Genomic DNA, 25,383 nt, shown 5'->3' with positions numbered 1-25,383 from the left:
TGCACTCCATGCAACAGGTTTGTTATTACAACATAATATTTAAATCGGGTTATTATACTAATTCAACAAGTTTTTACTTTTACTGACCCGATAATGGTCTTTGTTCCTGTAACTACAATGCAAACAGTTAGTTGCTGGAGCTACAGATATGACATCCCACAAGCTGTCGTCATAGTAACATCTCCATCTGGAATTCTCAGGGCTTTTGTTCTCTTCCCGTCTGAGTATTCCCTTCTGACTCTGTGCAAAGCATACAATGTGCATATGTACAATCACAACTCACATATGTACAATCACAACTGTAATACAGCATTATGTGCATTCACAGAATTCTGTACACATGCTATGTGGGGCTGTCGGATATATGCATTAACAGGGTAATTATATAGTGAAGAATGTACCCCCTATTGTAAAATATTAGGATATTATAAGTCACCAAGGAGTTCCATGACCATACCAAAGGCCGAGTTTTTTTTTATACAGGTCGTGGAGCTCCCAGATGACTTCTAATATCCTCATATTTTCCAACAAGGAGTACTTTATTTATTATAATAAACAAGATTTAGTGAGTTGCGTGACAAAAATGACATCACTAAGCTCCGTTTATAACTGATGACATCACTAAGAGCCTTTTATAAGGATATCATTTACAGGATATTCATGGCTTTTGTGTATAATATAATACAGCCCAAGTGATTAAGCATTAGAGGTCCACTACTAAGTGCAACGGCTTTTCATACATTTGTTGTGCTAGTCATTAAACAAGTTAGCCAAGTCCAGCTTATCCAATGACTAGCAACACATATTTAAAGGGGTTTTTCACCTTTGAAATAGCTTTTAGTATGATGTAGAGAGTGATATTCTGAGACATTTTATTGAAGGTTTTTGAGTTATTTAGCTTTTTATTCAGCGACTCTTCAATTCGCATTTTAAGCAATCTGGTAGCTAGGGTCCAAATTACCCTAGCAACCATGCATTGATTTAAATAAGAGACTGGAATATGAATAGGAGAGGCCTGAATAGAAGGATCAGTAATAAAAAGTAACAATAACAATATATTTGTAGCCTTACAGGGCAGAGTGATGCCCAGTTGAAAGCTGCAAAAAGTCAGAAGAAAAAGGCAACTAACTAAAAAAACTATTAAAAAACAAATAATGAAAAGTTGATTAGAATTGACCATTTTATAACATACTAAAAGTTACCTTAAAGGTGAACCACCCCTTTAATCTACTTTTCTGTTCAGATGTACTAATGCTACCCCTGACTTTTATTCATAAATGTTCTGTAATGTATAGATATTTCTCTTATGCACTTAGGGAACAAGTAAAAAATACCATACCAGTGAGGATGCATTTCTTTACATCAAGTCTATAAAATAATAATATTAGATGATAAACTTGGCTGTAGCAAGCAATGCCAGTCAGCAGCATAAAGGCCAATTAAGATCTTGAGCTGTATTAAAAGGGGCAGAGATTCACGGGAGGAGGGGCCATTCTTCCACTGTATAGAGCACTTGTAAGCCCCCATCTAGAATATGCCATACAGTTTTGGTCTCCATCACTCAAACAGGACATTATTGTATAAGAGAGGGTACAGAGAAGGGCAACTAAGCTGGTAAAAGGTATTGAAAATCTTAGCTATGAGGAAAGACTAGTCAAATTGGGGATGTTCACGCTGGAGAAGAGGTGCTTAAGGGGTGATATGATAACTATGTATAAATATATAAGGGGATCATATAATAATCTCTCTAATGCTTTATTTATCAGTAGGTCTTTCCAGCTGACAAAAGGTCACCCATTCCAATTAGAAGAAAAGAGGTTCCGCCTAAATATTCGGAAGAGGTTTGTTACAGTGAGAGTTGTGAAGATGTGGAATTCTCTCCCTGAATCAGTGGTACAGGCTGATACATTAGAAAGCTTTAAGAAGGGGTTGGATGGCTTTTTAGCAAGTGAGGGAATACAGGGTTATGGAAGATAGCTCATAGTACAAGTTGATCCAGGGACTGGTCCGAGTCAGAAAGGAATTTTTCCCCCCTCTGTGGCAAATTGGAGAGGCATCATATGTTTTTTGCCTTCCTCTGGATCAACTGGCAGTTAGGCAGGTTAAAATAAAGTTAAAAGGTAGAACTTAATGGACGTGTCTTTTTTTCAACCTAACTTAGCATGTAACTATGTGATATGCTGTCCACAGCAAATTAGCAGAAACCAAAAACATTAACTCATCAAAGGTAGAACATGGTCCAGGTGCACCAGCCCCGGACTCTCAGCAAGGTGAGTGGAATACTGTATATACCAAAAATAGTTAGGGCACTCAGAAAGGATCACGTCGTAGGTCACCAAAAATTGTATTTAAAACAGAAATCTTTATTGGCAGAACATCTCAGTCGTCTTATGAGTTTCATGCTCCAAACTTAATCATATGCTCCATTACTTTAGCTTAAACCAAACCATAAATATTCTGTAAATGTAAAAATAATCTTTCCCTTAAATATGACTGGCAGCTGTACTATCCCATTAGAATTCTCATTTGCATTATTGAATCTCATAAACTGTCAGGGTCGTTACTATGCACGGATACTGAGACTCAGGTGTGCGTCGAATTGACCAGAATATGATATTCCCGCAGGTGTTCCTGCATATTAACAGTGTGATGTCATAGAAGCCCTAATTTTGCCAAGGCTCCTAAACCAAGCCAATAAAGCTGATTAAGAGGAATACTAATTTACTGATGCTTGTGTCCCTAGAAGGGACTCTACAGGAAGATTAACACTGTCCCTCCCTCTGTGATCTCCAGCCTGCCACATGGATGGCTAATTCACAAACACAGGGTTTTGCTTCTCTAAATCTCATTATATACCACGTTGTTTGCAGGGTTGTAACAGCTAAAGCGGAGTCTGCCCTGCACCCAAGAAAGGATTCATATGATCATTAATGTTTATTATACCTCAAAGGAGAAAATGCAACACATTTAGATTTGAAGAGACTTCAGTATATTAATGTGTCTGGTGCAAACAGCTGATGGTGGGTACTGAAGGCTCCCCGGCAGTTTGGAATCTGTAAATGTAAGTATGAATACACATTTCTGTTCTCTTTAAAGGGATTGTTCACTTTTGAGTTAACATTTAGTAGGATGATATTCTATGATAATCTGCAATTGTTTTTTTGTTGTTGTGGTTTTTGAGTTATTTAGGTTTTTATTCAGCAACTCTCCAGTTTGCAATTTCAGCAATCTGGTTGCTAGGATCCAAATTACCCTAGCAACTATACACTGCATAAGAGACTGGGATATGAATAGGAGAAGGCTGAATAGCAAGATAAGTACTAAAAAGTAGAAATAACAATAAATGTGTAGCCTTCAGAGCATTTGTTTTTTAAATGGGGTCAGTGACCCCTATCTGAAAGCTGGAAAGTGTCAGAAGAAGAAGGCAAATAATTAAATAACTGTAAAAAAAACAAAACAAAGACCAATTGAAAAGTTGCTTAGAATGAGCCATTAGATAACATTCTAAAAGTAAACTTGAAGGCAAACCACTCCTTTAAGTTTTATGAAGCCTCAGAAACTCCACATAGAGGTATTTCTGCCGAGGCTTAAATGAAAAGTATATCCAAAATAACCTTACCCTATGTGAAAAGTTCTTCTCTCACAAATATCACTTTAAATATTTTCATGCTTTAAAGAACGGGGTATACAGTATATTTCTTTTTTGTTTTAATAGTCTTTATCACACATGACTTTGTGATCTTATGAGTTGTGTTACAAGAGAAGGGCAGGGTTATTCAAAAGTATACGAGAATAAAATAATTCATTAGAGTAGCACTTATTGCTCCATTGGATATTCACAAAGATTTAGGTTAAGGTGACACAGACTTTGACAACGAGACTGCTATAAGTTACGAGGTGCACAGCAGCCCCATACATACATGTCATCAATAAACCTACAAACAGGGTTGCAACCTTATATTGAAAAAAATATCATTCTAACTATTATTATTTTTTCCTATTAGTAACATTGGCATCAAGAGTCTTTTATGACCAATCAGGCCAATAAAATATTGACTTCTTCTTGCTACCTAAAAGTATAACTAATTATTTATTGTTGATGTTTTTTTAAGGAAAATGATTTCTTATTTAGGGTTATGGCACTATTTATAAAGCATCAAAGCAGCCTGTCATGTTCTGGTGTTTTAAAAACTGGACTAGAACTTTTATTCAAATAGAATAAATTTAATGAAATTCAGTTATGTTTATGAAGTAAATTATCAGGTAGGAAAATGTTGCCAAAAACAATAGGTTCACACTGGTGTGAGCTTGTCCGCAGAACACATGTTAATATTTTTGTTAAAAGTATGTCGAAATGAATCAACAATGTCATACAAAAGAGTTAAAAAAGAACTACCCTCCCCAAAATAATCCTCATGGGCAGGCTACACCAAGCCCTCCTCCAGCAGTGATGGCTGATTTTCTGGCCTCTCAGTATGAGATCAGGTGGGCAGCTCACTGTCACTGTGCGATACGTAAAGGGATCCTGTCATCGGAAAATATTATTTTCAAAACGCATCAGTTAATAGTGCTACTCCAGCAGAATTCTGCACTGAAATCCATTTCTCAAAAAGAGCAAACAGATTTTTTTATATTCAATTTTGAAATCTGACATAGGGCTAGACATTTTGTCAATTTCCCAGCTGCCCCCAGTCATGTGACTTGTGCCTGCACTTTAGGAGAGAAATGCTTTCTGGCAGGCTGCTGTTTTTCCTTCTCAATGTTACTATTGAGTGCTGTTCTTAGATCTACCAGGCAGCTGTTATCTTGTGTTAGGGAGCTGCTATCTGGTTACCTTCCTATTGTTATTTTGTTTGGCTGCTGGGGGGGAAAAAGGGAGGGGGGGTGATATAACTCTAACTTGCAGTACAGCAGTAAAGAGTGATTGAAGTTTATCAGTGCACAAGTCACATGACTTGGGGCAGCTGGGAAATTGACAATATGTCTAGCCCCATGTCAGATTTCAAAATTGAATATAAAAAAATCTGTTTGCTCTTTTGAGAAATGGAAAAATTTTTTTTCCATGACAGTATCCCTTTAATGGGATAGCAGCTGGAGGACTGCAGCATTGAAAATCCTAATTATTCACAGCTTATACTGGCCTCATTCACAGTTCCTAATTGCAATGTGACGTATCTGGAACGGCAGCCAAAGAATAACACAGCGAGGTCAGTTTTAATAATATGGCCAATATTTGTTGCAAGAATTCTTTTTTAACCAATATTGCTAATCATGTTGTTTGGTGTATTTCATACTATTGTGCTTGGATAATGTGTGGTGCATACTGCATATTTGTATATATATCACAAAAAACTGTACAACCTTTCAGGCTATTGTATGGCAGATTTGTAAAATCTACTATGTTTAGCTAAGGGTTACTGTTCTCTGATACAGCAAAAAATGTACCAATTATATAATAGTCCAGGATGTCTATTTCCCAAATAAATATAGTTATCATTGGTTGCTTTAATGTTAATGGGATATATAGGTATAGTTCCATGTGTTTTGTTTTCAGGGGCCTCAGTTAGAGTCCTGCAGCGGGTCGGATAACCCCCGGTTTGCGGGTAGAAGTTTCTGGTGCGGGTATAGATGCGGGTCGGCGGTTCTGCGGGTCGTGGGTAGGGTCGCGGGTCTTCTCAATAGCATGTTGTACAGCTTTTTTCTGGTCACACCTACTTCTAATGATGTCATTTCCAGTTTACAATGACAGCACATCCTGTTTCTTGTTGGTCAGCGGGTGGTGGATCGGGTTGCGGATAATGTACTTGCGGGTTGGGTCGGGTAGCAGGTCCAAGTGGGTAAGAATGCGGGTCCGGGTTGCAGGTCGCATTCGGGTTTAACAAATTGGTGCCGCGCAGGACTCTAACCTCAGTGTCATTTATAAGAAGTGTCCTCCATTCTAGTTTAGGCAATCAGAATCAAAAGCTGAATGAAACAAATCAAAAGACCTGGGTCATACATATACATATAGGTAGGGAATCTGTTATCGAGAATGTTTGGGACCTGGGGGTTTCCGGATAAGGGATCTTTTTGTAATTTGTATCCTCATAGCCTTAAAGGAGAAATAAACCCTTGACCCCCTCCACTGCTCGCTTCACTGCCCCCTCCTCCACCACACTCCAAGCTCAATGCCCGCAGTATTTACTATTTTTAGAAGTTGACCTGCTATAAATTTGCAGATTTGTGTAGCGGAGTTCACAGGAGCCATCTTCTGTCTGTGTTCTCATCCTCTTCTGACATTTGCTGAAGCAGACCTTGCGGGAGCATGCGCAGTAGAAGCTGATTCAGGACATAGATTGAACTGCACATGCTCCTTCAAGATCGGTGTCGCTGCTCTACAGAAGAGGATAGGAAGACAGAGAGAATACAAAAAGCAAATAGAAGGCGGATTGCAAAACCAATATATTAAACACAGGAATAAATTATGAATAAATAGTTATAAAATCAATAATAAATACAATCCAAGTGGGTAATCACTTTTCCTGTAGGGAAATTTAAAATCACTGTTCCTTGGTGTTGGTATATGCTTATAATTTAAAGGTTGTGAGTTGTAGTTCAACAAGGCAAAAACGTTATTTCCCAGGAATTATAGCCAGTATGGTGAAGCAGTGGAGTGTGTCGAGTGTTTAACTAGGTATATCAACCAGGCAGACCGATAGATGGCTGAATCTAGAGAGCAGATTATCAAAGGGATATATTGGGGCGTCCCCCCACTCCCTCCTCCTTGCCAGCTGCAAACTCCCCCCAAAAAGAAGTTGGAATGATCTCACCAGATACACAGTTCCGGAATTTTGCAGGGGCACAGCCAGATTTGAACTCTCAGCAGCCTCAAGCCTGTTTCACAAATTGGCTTTTCTGCAGATGTCCTTTTCATGATGATCCAAGATGGAGCACCATCTGTTTTAGTGCGTGTGCTTCACAGCTGAACGCAAACTCCAATTTATTTTCACGATCTCCCGCTGCTTCACCGATTTCACGATTTCATGAACTAGCGGATCAGAGGCATAGAGGTGGGGCAAGCAATTACTTTCACTTTCCATTCAGCACTTCCTAGATGTCACCGCTCTCCCTACATTCCCGCAGCTCTCTTAACGATTTAATTGTGTAACCAGTGCATGGGGATGGACATTGGGTCCCTGTCCCCTGGTGCACAAACAAGATTCTGAGATGATACAAGGCTTGCCTTAATAACAGTGTCCACAAAATGGCTCCTTCCTGGTTGTTATAATTATGAGTTGCCAGACTGATGGAAACAAGATTCAAATAATTTATACAGTGTAATTAAAGTTCATTTTGCTTGACTAACATGATAAAATAGGATTTGGATAATTCTGTTTGGGTGACGGGTCCCCTTTAAGGTCTTTGTGCAATTCGCAAGTATCTTTGTGCAGGTTATTTGCGCTAGCGCAACATGTTACATTTCCCATTTGTGTACAAAGATTTTTAGGCACTATCTAAAAACATAGATTGTTATTTATTAAGGTTCGACTTGTGTTTTCCATAGAAATTCAAGTTTTCTAGGCAGTTTTTTTGCTCAAAACTTCAGGTTAAAAAAAAAAATCTAATATTTCTAGACTTATTATACCACAACCCTGGAAATAGCTTGAATCTAAAACCTGTCGGGGTCATGTAGGAGTCAATGGCAGAGGTCCCTTGAACCATTTGAGGATGTTAATAGCCTACATGAGTTTTTTCAGGGGATTTTGCCTGGAAACTCGAGCAATTCTAATTTTTTTTTGCCGAAAATGCAATTAATTCAAGTTTTCGGGTCTTCCAACTTGAATTTGCTGAATCTAGTTTTCTCCATTCTAGTTATTTCTTCAATTAGAAACCACTCAGTTGCGAGGTCATTCGAGGTATTAAAAAACTCTAAAATATAACCTTTGATAATTAACTCCCATATTGTAAAGGGGCTATCTTACTATTAGGGGCTTATTGGGGTGTAGATTAATGCATGGGGTTCATCAACAGGTTTTTTTTTGCACCCGAAAAGTAACCCATGACAACCACATTTTTGCTCTCACTGTTCAATCTGCAGCTATCTGGAAATATCAATTAATCAATGATTGGTTGCCACTGGTTACTGCTCAGCTACTAATTTTCCCAGTGTTGATAAATGAGCCCAGTGTGCTTTGTTTGCAGGGACTAAGGTGTGAGTCATGAAGATTCATATTGTATAAAAAGAACAGAGGCGCCAAAAGAATAAAAGGATATAAACGAGTTTAAAAACCAAGCCTTGGTGCGGAACATGCAGCCGGGCCCCTTGCCCCCTCCGTGCGCAAGTATCTACCCAGAAATTGTCAAGCCGCGAGCTGCCGGGGGGCCCTGAGGGGGGTGCAGGCCCTGGCCCAATTGCACCCCCCGCTCCCCTGGTAGTTCTGCCACTGTTTGTGTTCATATGCATATGAGACAGACAAACTATTTAGCACACCATTGAAATTCATTTTTCATTTTTTAGGAAATTTATATGAACTGTTTCTATTTTGGGATTCAATAAAAATTTTATATAAAAGCATCAACACATTGCATGTTTTTCTTACATAGTAGAATGGCTTTGGACTATTCTTTCCCACTCAATCAATACATTACTGCACTGCTAGGGAATTGTCCTCTACGCCTGTTAGTAAATTGGTGATCTCCCTGCAGATTCGATTTCTGGCAAATTTTTGCTAGCAACAGCCACTTCACCCTTTAGTAAATTTGCCCCACTGACAGATGAAAGATCTGCAACTTGCACTTGGTTTCCCAATATTAGGATCTGCATTGTTAAATATCATGCAAAATTCCAGTGCTTTTTTTGGAACTTAAGCTATAGTGGTAGCACTCGGAGCAATTTTTTCAATTTACACATTTATTAAAGGGGTGGGTCATATTTAAGTTAACTTCTATTATGTTATAGAATGGCTTATGCTAAGCAAGTTTTCGTTTGGCCTTTAATTTTTTTATTTGTAGTTTTTGAATTATTTGTCTTTTGACTCTTTCCAGCTTTCAAATGGGGCTCACTGGCCCATCTAGAAAACAAATGCTCTGTAATAATAATGTACTCAACATAAATTCAAAATATTCTCCCCATCTACATGTGAATGTTTTGTTATGTCTTCTAAACCATGGTCTTTTTGTTTTTATGCGTGTTTCTAGATTTCTTAAATTTTTTAGGTCTTCACCACACCTTAAATTGTAACCCATAGCTTAAATTGTAACTGTAGATGTTGAATTCCGTACAAGGACCCTACACATTGGAACAATGTGTGGTGTGTGTGTGTGTGTGTGTAAATCACAGCCTGCTAAATGCAGATGGAGCAGGTGTCCCTGGTCTAATCCTTAAGAGGCTTTGCCCTTCTTAATCTCGTGTGTCTGGGCATCTCTATTCTTCTTCCAACAATTAGGCTGCATCTTTATAATAGATGCAGTAATCTGATGAAAAAGTCAGTGTGTTATATAAAGTAGGCATCAATGTAATAAATTCATTGAGAGATGTCATACTGTTTGTTTTCTGGCCCAAAATAAACAAATACTTTGAACTATTTCTTGTTTCTGAATGGTCTCTCTATGAAAAGTTCAATGTTTGACTGCTATGACCTTTATTCTTTGCCATGTTTTTTCACAGCAGAATGGAGGGGGACATTCAGAATGTGCGTCAACAAAAGCTGGACCACCAGGTAACATATTTTAACATGTCAAGGCCTCCAGTAGCCCATCTGACTTGATTCTGTATTAAGAGTATACAAATGACTGGCGAAGGAGACGTCTCCTTAAAGGGCATGTAAAGGCAAAAAAAATAAAAAAGAAACCTATCTCAAATATACTTTAATTAAAAAATGTGTACCGTTTTTTATAAGAAACCTGACTGTATGCAGTGAAATTCTCTCTTCATTTACTACTGTGGATAGGAATTGTCAGAGGGTCCCTACCTGCTCTGCAGAGAAACAATCATACTTATGAACAGCAGGGGGAGCCCCCGCCTTACTTCCCAGCCATGCAGAACTCAAGCAGCTTCGTTTGTTTCCCTGTAGAGCAGTTGGCGACCGTGTAAAGATTTGTATTGTATCTTATTTTTGCCTTTACATCCCCTTTATTGTTTCCAACTCCAGCTGCAGGGACAAAGATCATGGAGCCAGATTTAAACAGATAAACTGGGATTCTATTTAAAGGATTTTTGGGCTGCAGCCACTGGTTCTGCAGAGTTGGAGAAAGTTTGTATTAAACAATACAAAAACTATAAAATCCACATTAGATTATATGACAACACAGGACCCAGTGCAGTCTGTATATTCTGATTATTAATCAGTCTTGCTGTATCAGCTTCTGGCAGATATTGTTTGACTTGTGATGTTTTGATAATTTATGACGGTCCCTAAGCAGCTCAGACCACACTGGGAATGTGGACAGTCTTGGACTTGCAAAGATGTATAACAAAGTTACAAGATGGTGACCCCCTGTGGCCAACTTTGAAAGCATAAATCATTTGTTTGATTAGGCTTGTGGTGCAGTAAATTCATGTTTATGTTTAGTATACAAAATACAGCATTTATAGCCTTATTCTATTTTAGACTTTACTTCCCCTTTAAGACAGTTGTATCCTTTTACCCTACATTCAGTGTTTCCCTAGCTTTCTTGCCAGTGTAGGGTGATAGAAAGTACCAAGATGGCACTCCATAAGTGCCTGGGGTAAGGGCCTAAAGAAAATTTGCGTGTTCTTTCAGTTGTGACCACAGGTTCTTTAAAACATGTAAAAGCCATTGCTTGCTATCAGAGGCTAGTGGCGGCTGATTAGGTTTCCAATGATACAATACTAATACATAACTGCCGTTCATGCACCTTCTGACTTCTAATGGAATTATAAACACAACAGTATTTCTAAGACGGGTTAATAGGAGGCCAATCTTCCAATGAGACAATGGCATTTTAGAAGGTTAAAACTGCAGTAAAACCATACCAGAAGTTAGACAAACTGGGAGAAATAAAAACATATTCTTCCTATTAAAATATAATATTGCACTGTTTGGGTGATAGCCTAGAGCCTGAAGTGCCATAATATGCAAAGGGTTGTTGTGAGGAGCCCTCCACAGCACAATGGCAACAGTGATTGAAGCCATATTCAAGCTTTGTTTACAAATGAACTCATTTTTGGCTAGTGGGCACCGTCACCCTGGCATAATTTCATTAATGTGGTGCTGTACAACAATTAAATAAAATCAGATCTAAACAAAAGAACCCACTTGATCTATCAGTATAGCTTTCCAGCTCCTCCAGGGCCACACATAGTCTTAATATTACACTCAGTTTTCAACATCTATGGAGTTTTCTATACATGACATGCACTAGACTTTTCAAAGTAAAAAACGGGATGTAGTTGGATAATATTAACAAAGTACATTATGATTTTAAAGCGAAACCTATTTGAAAAGAAGCAGAGAAGAAAGCGAGAAGAGCCGCTCATGTTCCAAGCAAACCCAGAAGCCATGGCCAAGCCTAAGCGCAAACAGAAGACTGAAGATCAGACGCCTCTGGTGGAGTCCTGCAGTGTTTCCAGTATTTATATGGGTATAAAAAGAAACATAGACTGATTTTTACTTGGGATGCAACGAATCCACTCTTTTGGATTTGGCTGAACCCCCGAATCCTTCGCGAAAGATTCGGCCAAATACCAAACCGAATTCGAATCCTAATTTGCATATGCAAGTTAAGGGTTGGAAGGGGAAAAATTTTTTACTCCGTGTTTAGTGACAAAAAGTCACGCGATTCCCATCCCCGTCCCTAATTTCCATATGCAAATTAGGCTTCGGATTCGGGTTGGCCGGGCAAAAGGATTCGGCTGAATCCTGCTGAAAAAGGCCAAATCACAAACCGAATCCTGGATTCGGTGCATCCCTAATTTTAACATACTCTAAGGCAGTTGGTTAGCACGGAGTCAAGACCTTCAATGTCATCCAGTTATTGGATGCCTATATATAGGCATCCAATATATAGGCATCCAATAACTGCTGTGTCAGCCATCTAGTAGCAGTTCCAGTTATAGCCAAAGTAGGAAATCAATGTGTAAAATAAATCCTTTCTTAAATGGCAAACTTGGTTTATGCTTTGCTTAATCTGACTCTCATTCCAGTAAAAATATGATAAAAACCTGTACTCCTTTACTGTAGCAGATTGTCTTTGTCAATGGGGCTGTTCAAATTTTTCCATTTAGTGTGCCGAATATCCACTGTGCCATATGTTCAGCATTAAAAATATAAAACGATGGTGTACTAGAAGGAATTTAAAGCAGCTCTTTGTCAGACAAAGGGCCATTATATCTCTTGGAGGGCCCAGTTTGGACTGTGGGCCTCCAGGTGAGCTAACTTGATCTACACTGTCTTGGGGGGGAGAGAAATTTTCTTGGGTTTTCTCGTCCAACCCAAGGCCTAAAAGAATCTCTCAAACAATGCACTTTAGTGATCTCATGGTTCTAATTACTACCCCTTTACCAAATTAAATTCTATAGAGTTGGGTCTTTTTCTTGCAATCTATGCAGGTGCCAACAACCCTTCAATGTCAGAGGAACATTTGGGCTCTTCTCCCACTGGGCTTGAAGCTCAGCCAGATGGCAATACAAGCAACACCGATGAACAAGGCAGGTGTAGTATGCAACACATCCCTTTTCCATAAGTGTAAGTAGCACAAGTCATTTTTGGAAACCTGAAAATTACAGTTAGGTTTATTTTACCATAAGCAATTATAAGAAATTTCACTAGCGAATTACCTTGTCGCTGGAAAAATTTTGCTGCGTTTTGCCAGGTGAATTTTTGCTCAGAAGTGTTAAAATTTGATTACCTTTTCACCAAAATCTATTTACAGATTCTGACTGGCGAATTAATACAATGAATATACATCCTCAACATTATATCAATGACATCATACCCTTCATTTCAAAAAAGTCATAAGCAAAAGTCAAAACGCTGGCATTTTTTCACATTTAAAGGATAAGGAAAGGCAAAAAAAAATAAAATCCCATTTTTACTTTCTTTAATGAAAAAGAAACCTATCTCCAATATACTTTAATTAAAGAAACCTGGCTGTATGCAGTGAAATTCTCCCTTTTTGGATGATTTTGGTGGTTTTTAGGCATGCAGGAACTAATAGACTGTCTATTCACATCAGTACCTTCCCCAGTGGAGTTTAAAATCTAATGTCCCTAAACACACATTGTGGTTAGTTTTTTCTAGAGACACTTAGGGGCCGATTCACTATGGGTCGAATATCGAGGGTTAATTAACCCTCGATATTCGACTAGGAACTAAAATCCTTCGACTTCGAATATCGAAGTCGAAGGATTTAGCGCAGATAGTACGATCGAACGTTTAAATCATTTGGATCGAACGATTCGAAGGATTTAAATCCAACGATCGAAGGAATATCCTTTGATCAAAAAAAGTTAGCCAAGCCTATGGGGACCTTGTAGAAAATGAAGATTTCACTGGAGAGCTTGTTTTTAGTGAAACAGTGAAGACGTTTATTCAAGATGCATATCAAGCACTACATGTTTCGGACCTCTAGGGTCCTTCTTCTGGTGCAGTTACAACACACTGAGTGAATGAGGCCTTTTAAGGCCCACCAGCCCATCCCACAACCATCATGTGATCAAACAATTGTATACTAGCTCCATCTTCAGGCCAAGTATATACATTACAATTTCAATTGAAACTGGAAACTACCAATTAGGTCTATCCTGAAAAACTGACATCAGAACACTTTTAGTTTAAACAGTGTAACATTGTAAATAAAGTATCTCCTACCATCTGGTTGTTAGTAGTTCACAGTTTATCAGTCCATTTGTATCGTTTTGACCAGATGGTAGTACAATCTGCAACAAATGTAACAATTAGTACATCATATATTCAGATGTGAAAATGAACTTATAAAAAACACTTAAGGCTCCAAGCTTCATTCATTCCTTTAGGTTCTATTGTGTTTAATAGTTCAATCCATTTAGCTTCCTGTTGCAGGAGCATAGTTTTCCTATCACCCCCTCGACTGGGCATGTTGACCTTCTGTAGCACCATCCATTTCAAACTTGTCGGACTGTGTCTTTCGTTAAAGAAATGTCTGCCAACTGGTGTGTGCGTTTTACTATTGTTGGGGTCAAAAGAGGTTATTGATCTTTTGTGTTCCCCTATCCTGACTTTGACTGCCCGTGTCGTTTGCCCTACATATAGTTTGCCACATGGGCATTTCAGGGCATAGATAACATAGTCAGAATTGCATGTGTGATATTGTTTGATAGGGACTTTATTTCCTTGGTATGGATGTGTAATGTGATCCCCTTTTATTATAGAGTTGCATTTCCCGCAATTCAGACACGGGAAGGTCCCATTTTTTGGTTTACTCAAAAATCTGGTTTTATTATTATGGTCAGGTGTGTTCACTTCTGCCCTTACTAAAGAATTGGCAATATTTTTACCTCTCTTATACGAGAATATGGGACGATCTTTAAACAGTTTTCCAAATGTATGGTCTTGTCCTAACAAGGACCAGTGTTTTTTGATAATGTATTAAATTTTTCTACTTAAAGGGCCATATTCTGTAACAAACGGGATCCTGTTTTTGGTAGTTTTCTCTCTTGTATTCAGCAAGAGGCTCTCACGTGGCTGAAATAGGACCTCATCCCTAGTTTTGGTTAGACTGTTTTTGTCATAGCCACGATCCACAAATTTATTTATCAGGGTATTAGATGCTTCCAAATATTCCATAGGCTAACCTTGACTTCGGTAGCTTTTAGATGGCGAACTAGGGGGTCGAAGTTTTTTTTAAAGAGACAGTACTTCGACTATCGAATGGTCGAATAGTCGAACGATTTTTACTACGAATCCTTCGATTCGAAGTCGTAGTCGAAGTAGCCCATTCGATGGTCGAAGTAGCCCAAAAAAACCTTCGAAATTCAACGTTTTTTTACTTCGAATCCTTCACTCAAAGTTAGTGAATCGGCCCCTAAACCTGCCTTTGGGTTTTTAAGAGTATAGGAGCGAACTGCAGTACCCAAAGATAACCACACAGACAGGGGGAGAATATAAAAATGAATAGCAGATGGTACCAGGGTGAAAATCAAAATAGCCTAGCCCTAAACACTAAGCAGCTGTGATGTATCCATGTGCCATTCCTCTACACAAAGATATTTTTTTTAAGAACTGATAATATTTTAATATATTTATTTGTGAAAGTGTATTTGAAAAGTGAACTGAGTAATTAAAATACATTTATACAACATTATAATTTTACCTTTTCAGACTACTCCGGTGAAGACATAGAGGAAACAATCCTTGAAGACACCCAACCCCTCAATAATAAGGAGCATCCGGTCACAGCCAGACCAAGGCAAAAAAACAAGACAAAGACTGGTATGTGAGTGTCGTTGTGTCTGACAGTAACTGATTAATTGCACTAGCACTATTAAACTAAAGGGGTTTATTAATAGCCAACCCTATCAGCACTTGGCTTTATTTGTATTATGTTATCCATATTACATCTTAAATGGGTTCTACAGCTTGATAATATCCTATCATTGGTTATATAGATATCTAGGAATTAAAGACGACTTAAAAGTAGTATGACTTTGGTTATATTACATGTCTTGGTAAGCATAATTAAATGCTTTACAATATATTATACAGATATAGGATCCGTTATCTAGAAACCTGTTATCCCGAAACTCCCGAATTACATAGACTCCATTTTAATCAAATAATTCAAATTTTAGAAAAGATAAATTTTTTCTCTGTAGTTATAAAACAGTACCTTATATGTGATCCCAGCTAAGATATCATGAGTCCTATTGGGTTTATTTAATGTTTACATTTTTTTTAAGTAGATTGAAAGGAATTGTTCAGTGTAAAAATAAAAACTAGGTAAATAGATAGGATGTGCAAAATAAAAAATGTTTCTAATATATTAATGTAATGTATACAGGCTGGAGTGACTGGATGTCTAAAATAATAGCCAGAAAACTACTTCCTGCTTTTCAGCACTCTTGGTTTCCACTGATTGGTTACCAGGCAGTAACCAATCAAAAACTTGAGAGGGGGGCCCACATGGGTCATAACTGTTGCTTTTGAATCTGAGCTGAATGCTGAGGATCAATTGCAAACTCACTACACAGTTATGTCCCATGTGGCCCCCTTCATGTCACTTAGCAGACTAGTAGTCAGCACAACTTCCACTCCCCTCTTTGGCTAGGTGCACGTCCTCCAATGGCCACTTTCCACTGGCAATACTGGCGCAAAAATTAGTCCAGCACCCACAGTTTTCAATAAAACGGCCTTTATTGGTCCAGGGGCATTACAGCAATGTTTCAGACCAAATGGTTGCTTGATAAAAGAGTTAGAGAGCTGAAAAGCAGGAAGTAGTGTTCTGTCCTGTTATGTTCGACATTCAGTTACTCCAGCCTTTATACATTACATTTTTGCCTAACTAACTATATTTCAAAAGTTTTTTTATTTTGCACAGCCTATCTATTTACCCAGTTTTTATTTTTACACTGAACTGTTCCGTAAGGTATGGAGATTCAAATTATGGAAAGATCCCATATGCAGCAATATAATTCTGGATAACAGGTCCCATACCTGTATCAAAAACCACTAAAGTTATTATTTATTCCTCTTGCTGGGTATATTGTGAATTTCATGCTTTTCACTTATAATTTGAGGATTGGGAAAAGTGTTTCATAGGACAAAAATCCACCCATGTTTGGCATCTGACCAGTAAATTTGCCTCATGTGTGGATTAAATAGTTTTAGCTCTGTCATGGCTGCTGACAAGCTTCAGTGTGGCCCAAATAGGTGTTGTCTTATCATTGGCCCCTGTGACAATGATTGGATCACATAGAAGACGTGTGTGTAGCTTACTTTTTAATAGAAAGCATACTAAAAAAACAATGGGCCAGTGATTGGATCACATGAGAAACCCGAGTTTAAGTAGTTTTAGACAGAAAGCCTGCTAAAAAAAGACATTGTATTGTTTCTATTTGTATGAACAAATTGGCAGCCATTGTTCCACAGACACACTGACAATATTGTAGAAAACAAATCGATCAGGCTCACCGAAAATAATAGATCGGAGCTTTGAAGGCACCCGAACAGCGTCCATTGTTAGTGCTGAATTGTCAAGTAGAATTCTATTGTTTCCACCTGTATATCTGACAATTCAGCTCTACACGTGTGTATTGAAACAAACGATCTTTCCTGAAAAGATCTTTTCCAGGAAAGATCGTAATGGCAATGTCTATGGCCACCTTAAGTCTAAAATCTTTCTCTATTTCATATGTAGGAAAATGGGACTTGAAAGAAAGCAAAACAAAGGCACAGACAGCCTCATGCAAGAGTTCAAAGAAGTCAAAATCACCTCCTTCTAAAGATGCCGAGAAGGAAAATACACCACAGGAGAAAGGTAGTGATCCCATGGGCATGCCTGTATATGTCGTTTCTTCCATATAAAAGATTGTTTTCCCATCAAACTGATTTTTCATATGAAGGATTCATTTAAACATGTGTTAAATATCTCTTGGTTAAGGCACATAAGCATAAACTAAAAGATAACTAAACGTATTAGACACTGGACCACTGAGGAACATCTCCAGTAGGTAAGGGTCTGGGAAGAGTTAGGCCAAATACCAGTGACACAACATAAGAATAATTTGTCAGCCTAAAACCACGAGGAATTGTGAACCAAGATATTTGGCTTTCATTAATACTACATATATGTTGCTGCTAACAAAAACGATTTTGTCTAGTTAGCAGCTCATGGGCTGTTTGGTTGGATCAGTTCAACCTGGCCATTTTACAGTAACAATAACGGAAACTAGAAATTGCTACCGTACATTATATGCTAAAGATCTTCCACTTTTCTAGGGAACATAGAGAACATCTAAAATGACCGTATCACTGACAGTGCCTAATTTGTGTTCGATAAGGTTTGGATGATGTAAGTGCTTTCCATGATGAGGTACAAGAAATGCACACTGATTTGTCCTTCCCTGTACAACACTCAAGCGAAGAGGAAGAAAGCTCATTTTCTGTTGGGGACCGAAAAATTCCACCGGCCCCTGTAAAAAAGCGTAATAAGAAGAAAACGGCAAAGCCAGGTAAACAGACAACATAAATTCATAAAAACTCAATAAGTGGCTTATTTGAATACATTTGATAAACAATCTTTTGTATAAAGGCATGTTATCTGGAACTTTGGAACCTGGGGTTTTCTGGATAAGGGGACCCAGCTGTCATTTTTAAAACCGTTTATTGAAGCTTCTGAAAAATACTTTTTAGTTGTTACTGTTTATTAATTTAGCTCTGTTTCTTCTACATTTTCTGTTACTTCTTCCTCCATATTGTCTACCACATCCATATCATCTACCTCCATATCTTCCATCTCATCTGTTACTTCTGCCTCCATATCGTCTACCACATCCATATCATCTACCTCCATTTCTTCTACACCGTCTGTTACTTTTATCACATCCATATCATCTACCTCCATTTCTTCTACATCGTTTTGTTACTTCTACATCCATATCTTCTACCGCATCCATATCATCTACCTCCATTTCTTCTACATGGTCTGTTACTTCTACCTCCATATCATCTACCACATCCATATCATCCACCTCCATTTCTTCTACATCGTTTGTTATTTCTTCCTCCATATCTTGTACCACATCCATATCATCTACCTCCATTTCTTCTACATCATCTGTTACTTCTGCCTCCATATCATCTACCACATCCATATAATCTAGCTCTGTTTCTTCTACATTGTCTGTTACTTCTACCTCCATATTGTCGACCACATCCATATCATCTACCTCCATATCTTCCATCTCATCTATACCATCTACCCCCATATCTTCTACCACATTAATATCATCTAGCACCTTATCCTCCACCTCATCTATAGCATCTACCTCCATATATTCCACATTGTCTGTTACATCTACCTCCATATCTTCCACCACATGCATGCCATTTACCTCCATCCACCTACATTGTGTGTTACTTCTACCTACATATCTTCCACCGCATCCATATAATCTACTTCCTTATCTTCATCATCTACCTCCATATCTAAACTCTACATATATAGTAAACTTTACCTCTGTTGCATTTTTCTCCACTATATTTTCTGATAAGGAAGAAGAAACACATAAAATTAGGGTGCCAAATGACATCTGTCCAATGCAGATTCCTTAACCACATTATGGCATATACATGTCACAGTGAAAAAGTGAACATAATATACAAATTAAGACAAGCAAGTTGTCTTAGAATATCACTGTCTACAGCACAGACTATTTAACATTTGTTTATGTGATGTAACTGATAATATGGTACAGGGCACTCCAGAACGAAACGCTACGGCAGTGAAGAAATTGATGCACGATTGGCAGAGGAGGATGACTTTGATGGAGAGTCAGATATTTTGAGTAGTGTTGTTTATGCAAGACCTGTCTCTGCCTCAAGCAGGGTGAGTAAGGATGTGCTGTATTTTAATTCATATATAATAGTTATTAAGGTCAAACGCTTCATTACACATAGTGGCTTATTGAGAATGGTGTAACAATTGCTGTCTCAGTTGAAGTCCTTATGATTGAACTCATCCATTGTGTATCTGGCCCATTATAAATAGCTAATACATGTTTTTATGAAGATTTTTTAGCTTTTACGTCACACTAAATCTGCCTGCATATGTGGATCTTTCCCCAATATGCCAAGGTGGGGATACAGGCTATTAGGGCAAGGACATCATCATCAAGCTCATATGGTGCTTGCTCCAACAGCAATTTTAGGACCTGCCTAATCAACATCTGGCCAATTTTCTGGCAGCTGTTGGTTGGGTAGACCTGTTGGAGTGCCCCAGACATTGGCATTAATTGACGATAAACAGAAGGGGCCAAATTAGCAGCTAAAATCTGCCACCTTAACAACATTTAATACCCAGTGCTGGTATCATCAGTATTACTTTGCCTTCCTCATCCTACCCTACATCTGGTTTTATATTTAACAATTCCATAAGTGGATCATAAGATACATCCCATATTTAGCATGATTATGGCTCTTCTTTTTATTACTCCCTTAAATGGAACAATTAAAATGAGGTTTCTTAGGAAGTAGAAAGCTGACACTCACTTTTTATTTTGTATAAGGATGAAGATACACACTTGACAGCAGCCATTGAAACAGATGACCTTGAAGGCTTTGCTTTGCGCCCAGCTCCCCATAACATGATCCTTCAGTGCCGAATTACCAGGGATAAAAAAGGAGTGGATAAAGGCATCTACCCTACTTACTACCTTCACTTAGAGAGAGATGATGGAAAGAAGGTATTTAATAATTGTGTTTCCTTTATGTCACCCAAAACTGCAGTCTTAAGTTTTACTCAAAAACCTTGAGTTTATGGAATATCTAGGTTATGTACAGGACTCTTGGAACCATAACATTCTTCCAACCTTTGTTGTGCTCTGTAACTCAGAGTCTCCAACATCCAGATAAAGCAGATAACAGATGACCATGATAGGTAATGATGGCTAATTTTCAGATCTGTATTTTTGCCAACAGCTTTTCCTTATGGCTGGAAGAAAGAGAAAGAAATGTAAGACCTCAAATTATCTCATCTCTGTGGATCCCACCGACCTCTCCCGAGATGGAGACAGCTTCATTGGAAAAGTCAGGTTGTCCACATTCCTTACATGTATAAAGATTAGATAATGAATGTAACTGCAATAAAATTGTAACTGTTCTTACAAATGCAACCTATTGTTGATTGGAGTGGTTATTTTATCGATTCTCTACAAATACCTGGGTTTGGCTAATCGACGGTGAGTTCCTAGAACTCCTTTGTCAACAACCTTCTTAAAAGCTATAATAATGAAGATAAACCATAAATGTCCCATTTTTGTTCTACTCACATCTTTTACAGAGTTATGCTTTGTCAGGATAGAACATGTTGTACATCAGCAATTGAAGGGATGCAGTTTAAAAAAAAATGTTTTTCTTGTGGAGCAACTTTTTGGTATCCACTTAGGCCTGGTTGTCTTGATACTTACTAGTAGTCTTATCATTTGTAATTCTAATGCCTAAATCTACTCTATAAAAAAAGTATGTTTCCTATTGTTTTCACAAATTCTTTTACTTTTAGGTCAAACATGCTCGGTACCAAGTTTACCGTATTTGACAATGGAGTAAACCCAGAAACAAAGCCCTTTGTACAGGAGAGGGAATCTCTCAGACAGGAGCTTGTGTCCATAGGTTATGTAAGTGTCACACAAAGCTATTTTATTCTTTCCATTTTCTTATTTTTCACCCCCTTAAATACATCCTGCCTACAACAACCATCCTGCTCTCTGTTTTATACATTGAATTAGGCTTTTCACATTAAGTAGAGAAAATATTAGGTCCTATAGAATTGACTGGGAGGAACCCTGAAAAGGACTCATATTTAGTCAGTTCATGAATGAGAGAAAACAACGATGTCTGGGTCAGGCTGAAATCAGGGCACGCTGCAAACAGGTTAATTCTAGAATATAGTAATACGTAGGCAGCAACTGAGGTAGAGCCTGTATTATTACTTTGGGACTGCTTCCCAAGTGCAAATAATGAGGCATGGGTATGAATAAAATAATGTGAATGTTTAAGAAAGACTTAATTAGTCATGGATATAAATAAAGATCTTTTTTTCATTAGATCAAAAAAATCAGTCTCTACGGTCACTTTAACAGAATTTATACCAGCTGCCAGTATTGTGAAATCAGCCAAGGCATGCATGTTATTCTAATCTTAAAGAGCAGTGGATTAATTTCAAAGATTAAATAAAATGGTAGTGAAATATTCCATGTAAAAAGCAATCTTTGACACAATCACCTTCTCTTCCACAAACAGGAAACAAATGTGTTGGGCTTCAAAGGTCCCCGGAAAATGACTGTTATTATTCCCAGCATGAATATGGAGGGGGAGAGAGAGTCCATCCGACCACGGAATGTGAGTCAAAGTCATTTCACTTTAATGAAACTATTGCTGAGAAATTGGCAGCCATTTATATCTGTGAAACCAAATCAAAGCACTCATCATTGATATACATATACCGATAGTTAGAAACCGAGTATGCCCCTTATTATAATAGTTATCTGGTTAATACTGTACATAAGCCAATAGTTAGTAACTGTCAAGGTGCCTATCGGCTCCCAGCGGGAGAGTCAGGACCAAGGAGGAAGCCTTTAGGGATCAAAGTTCAGGTTCAAGGTACAGGCAAGGGTTAAGGCAAATACAAGGTCAAAGTCCAGGCAATGGTTCAAAGGCAGGCAGAATGGATCAGAATCAAAGTCCAGGCAGGGGTTCTAAAGTCCAGAATAACAATAATAAAGCACTCAGGAATGCTAATAAACAAATCCTATAATTGGGCAGCGTCTAGATGGCCAGGGCGCCCTTTTATATTCAAATTTGGCGCCATTGGTGACGTCATTGCGTCAGCGTCAATGCGTCGGTGTCCGCGCCGACGTTGTCGCGCTGACGTCATTGCGCCAACGCCACTACCCACGTGGCGGCCATGGGTGCTGCCATTTTGGGAGCGACGCCGGCTGAGAAGGGTGCGCCGCCAGGAGCTCCGGGCTGCGTTCCTGACAGTAACTTCATTATGCCCCTCATTAAAAAAAAGACCTTTAGACACCCGTACTCTTATCATTATATTACCAGTTGTCATTTCAACTATTATGAAATAACAGGAATGAGCACATTTTTAGGTGTTGTGATGCGGAACCACCATTATGGTGGATTTTCAAACAATAGTCTTCCAAGTTCCAATAACAAGCCATGGGCATTTCCCAGACTGAAAAAAATTTATCTTGAGGGCAAAACATCTAAAAAAAAATGCAGCTCAGCCAGGAGGAATAGTGGCTAGCAAGTTCTAGGCAGGTTCCCAGGTTCTAGGCAGGTTCTGACAACTGCCCAGAATACAGAACCATTAATCCACATAACTGAAAAAGGACCACTTTACCATCCCTGACAATCATCTCGTTTTCTTTGATGAAGCAGTAGTCATATTAAAGACCTAAAATCTAGTGTTTCTAATATATTCTATATGCAAAGAATTCTAGGCGTGTAGGATGTGGTGGGTAACAGTAGAGGGCTTAGTAGGGCAATTAAATCAGGTAGTCACATGGACTGTATTTCCTAATAAGATATTAGAATTGTACTCACTAATTGACCCTTTGGTTATAGTTGAATTCCTGAGGAAGGATACTGCATCCTTTAAATGTCAATCTGAACAGCAATATAATGCAGGCACAGGTCTGGGAAATACAAAAACTTTTCTCCAAAATATGCTGATTAGTAAAAAATATATATTTTATTCACATCAATAGTTAAAAAACATTAAGAGTATACCCTCTAACGCCTGACGCGTTTCATGCTTACCCAGCACTTAGTCATAGGCAGAATCCAACTAGTCTCTCTTTCTTTATTCCTTAAATACTAGCCCAAATAGTCCCTCCTCTCAATAAAACCAATCACAGGCACATGTTACAATTGCCAATTAACATCCAATGGACTACTGGCTTTATACAGACACAATGATCTACGTGTTAGATAATCCATGTTACAGGGCATGTACAAAAAACGTAAAAAGCATATTCATACGTACAATGTTAAATATAACAAGTCACATCAAAAATATAATTGAGGCCTAGTGGCAACCTGGTTTGTAGGTGAAAAATCCAATATACTTCTCTTTTCTTCAATTTCGTCAAAAGATCTCCCCCCCTAATACCTGTCTTAATTTGTTCTATTCCTTGAATTGAAAAGTATTGTAAATTGCTGTTATTGCATTCCTGAAAGTGTCTGGTGACATTGGTTTTACTACTTAGTTTGGCATTACTTATCTGATTGATATGTTCCCTAATACGCTCCTTCAGTGACCTGATGGTACAGCCTATATATTGCTTACCGCACTTGGTACATGTGATCAAATGCACTAACCCTTTACTGCAGCAATTAATATATTATTCCCAGGTCTGGGAAAGCCAACTTGAACCTTGAAGTTGCTGTAAGGGATCAGGGGTAGTTGATGGTGAAAAGGAAGCTAAATAAAAGCTGCATTGGAACTAATTTGTTTTCAAATGTCTGGAGGAAACAATATGATTATTTATATACTCTTTATCCTGAAGGAACATGAAACGCTACTTTCTAGATTTCAAAACGGGAACACGGAAAACATTATAGTGCTGTACAACAAGCCACCGTCATGGAACGAGGAGACCCAGTCATTTGTGCTAAACTTTCACGGTCGTGTTACTCAGGCATCAGTGAAGAATTTCCAGATTATATCTGCTGACGATCGTGAGTTGCTGATGGGGAAAGGGCATACATAATGCATCCATGTGTGTGTGGAACTACTGTATGTGGAAGTAATTAACATTATTATGAATTATGTCTCATTTCTTCCTGTAGCGGAATACATAATCATGCAGTTTGGCCGCGTAGCAGAAGATGTGTTCACCATGGATTTCCAATACCCACTGTGTGCGTTGCAGGCGTTTGCCATTTGCCTCTCCAGCTTCGACAGCAAACTTGCCTGCGAATAGAGTGAATATATTAAATTCGGAGATGATCGATGTGTTTGTGTACCATTTTTATTTAAAGTGTGTAATATTATCATTATTTCTGCCTTCCTCAGAGGTTTTATAAATAAATCTGTTCTGTTCTTTTTCTCTATGTCAAATCTTTATTTCATATGGTTCTATGGGCTTAAACAAAAGATAAATAGCAAAATATTTAAATTCACATGTTTCGGGGCGGATATATCATGGAAAAAGGATTCTGAACCATCTCTCAGGGAAAAATTTAATTTGAATCCCTCCAACTTACAATTATATTTAAGTATGTCTCCTGTGAAGTAGTTTCTTTTATGATTATTTTCTTGTTGGTGATTCATATGTTTGGTGTTCCTTGGCCAAGTCAAAGCCACCATGAATTCTGTGAACATGGCACATTTTCTTCAAAACTATTTATAAAACAACTTGGTTCAGATATAGGATCCATTATCCAGAAAGCTCCAAATTACGAAAAAGGCCCGTCTCCCATAGACTGAATTTTATCCAGAAAACGCACATTTTTAAAAATGATTTCCTTTTTCTCTGTAATAATAAAACAGTACATTGATCCAGACTTAGATATAATTAATCCTTATTGGATGCAAAACCAGCCTATTGGGTTTATTTAATGTTTACATGATTTTCTAGTAGACTAAGGATCTGTTATCCAGAAACCCAGGTCCCGAGCATCCTGTATAACATGTACCATAGTATTTTTAAGCAATTCCAGACAGCTTCCAGCA

General features: G+C 38.1%; 1 protein-coding gene across 1 annotated transcript; it reads left to right on the top strand.

Moving 5' to 3' along the window:
* Positions 1 to 2,732: 2,732 nt before the first annotated feature.
* On the top strand, positions 2,733 to 24,761 carry tulp2.L (TUB like protein 2 L homeolog). The gene is made up of 14 exons (XM_018226375.2): positions 2,733 to 3,061; positions 9,647 to 9,698; positions 11,430 to 11,583; positions 12,551 to 12,649; positions 15,300 to 15,410; positions 17,335 to 17,454; positions 17,978 to 18,148; positions 19,394 to 19,524; positions 20,204 to 20,380; positions 20,616 to 20,728; positions 21,196 to 21,310; positions 21,936 to 22,034; positions 24,215 to 24,386; positions 24,498 to 24,761. The coding sequence occupies exons 2-14, from the start codon at positions 9,651 to 9,653 to the stop codon at positions 24,629 to 24,631; spliced, it is 1,644 nt and encodes a 547-aa protein (XP_018081864.2). The 5' UTR covers positions 2,733 to 3,061; positions 9,647 to 9,650; the 3' UTR covers positions 24,632 to 24,761.
* The last annotated feature ends 622 nt before the right edge of the window (positions 24,762 to 25,383 follow it).

Source organism: Xenopus laevis, chromosome 7L (genome assembly GCF_017654675.1).
Source record: "Xenopus laevis strain J_2021 chromosome 7L, Xenopus_laevis_v10.1, whole genome shotgun sequence".
Taxonomy (NCBI): Eukaryota; Metazoa; Chordata; class Amphibia; order Anura; family Pipidae; genus Xenopus; species Xenopus laevis.
The sequence above is the reverse complement of the archived record's forward strand: the minus strand, read 5'-3'. Positions and strand labels throughout refer to the sequence as shown.

Coding starts and splice junctions, on each gene's coding strand:
- tulp2.L (XM_018226375.2), top strand. CDS start 9,651: ATGGAGGGGGACATTCAGAATGTGCGTCAACAAAAGCTGGACCACCAG. Junction 15,411..17,334: donor AAAAAACAAGACAAAGACTG/GTATGTGAGTGT, acceptor TTTCATATGTAG/GAAAATGGGACTTGAAAGAA. Junction 18,149..19,393: donor GAAGAAAACGGCAAAGCCAG/GTAAACAGACAA, acceptor AATATGGTACAG/GGCACTCCAGAACGAAACGC.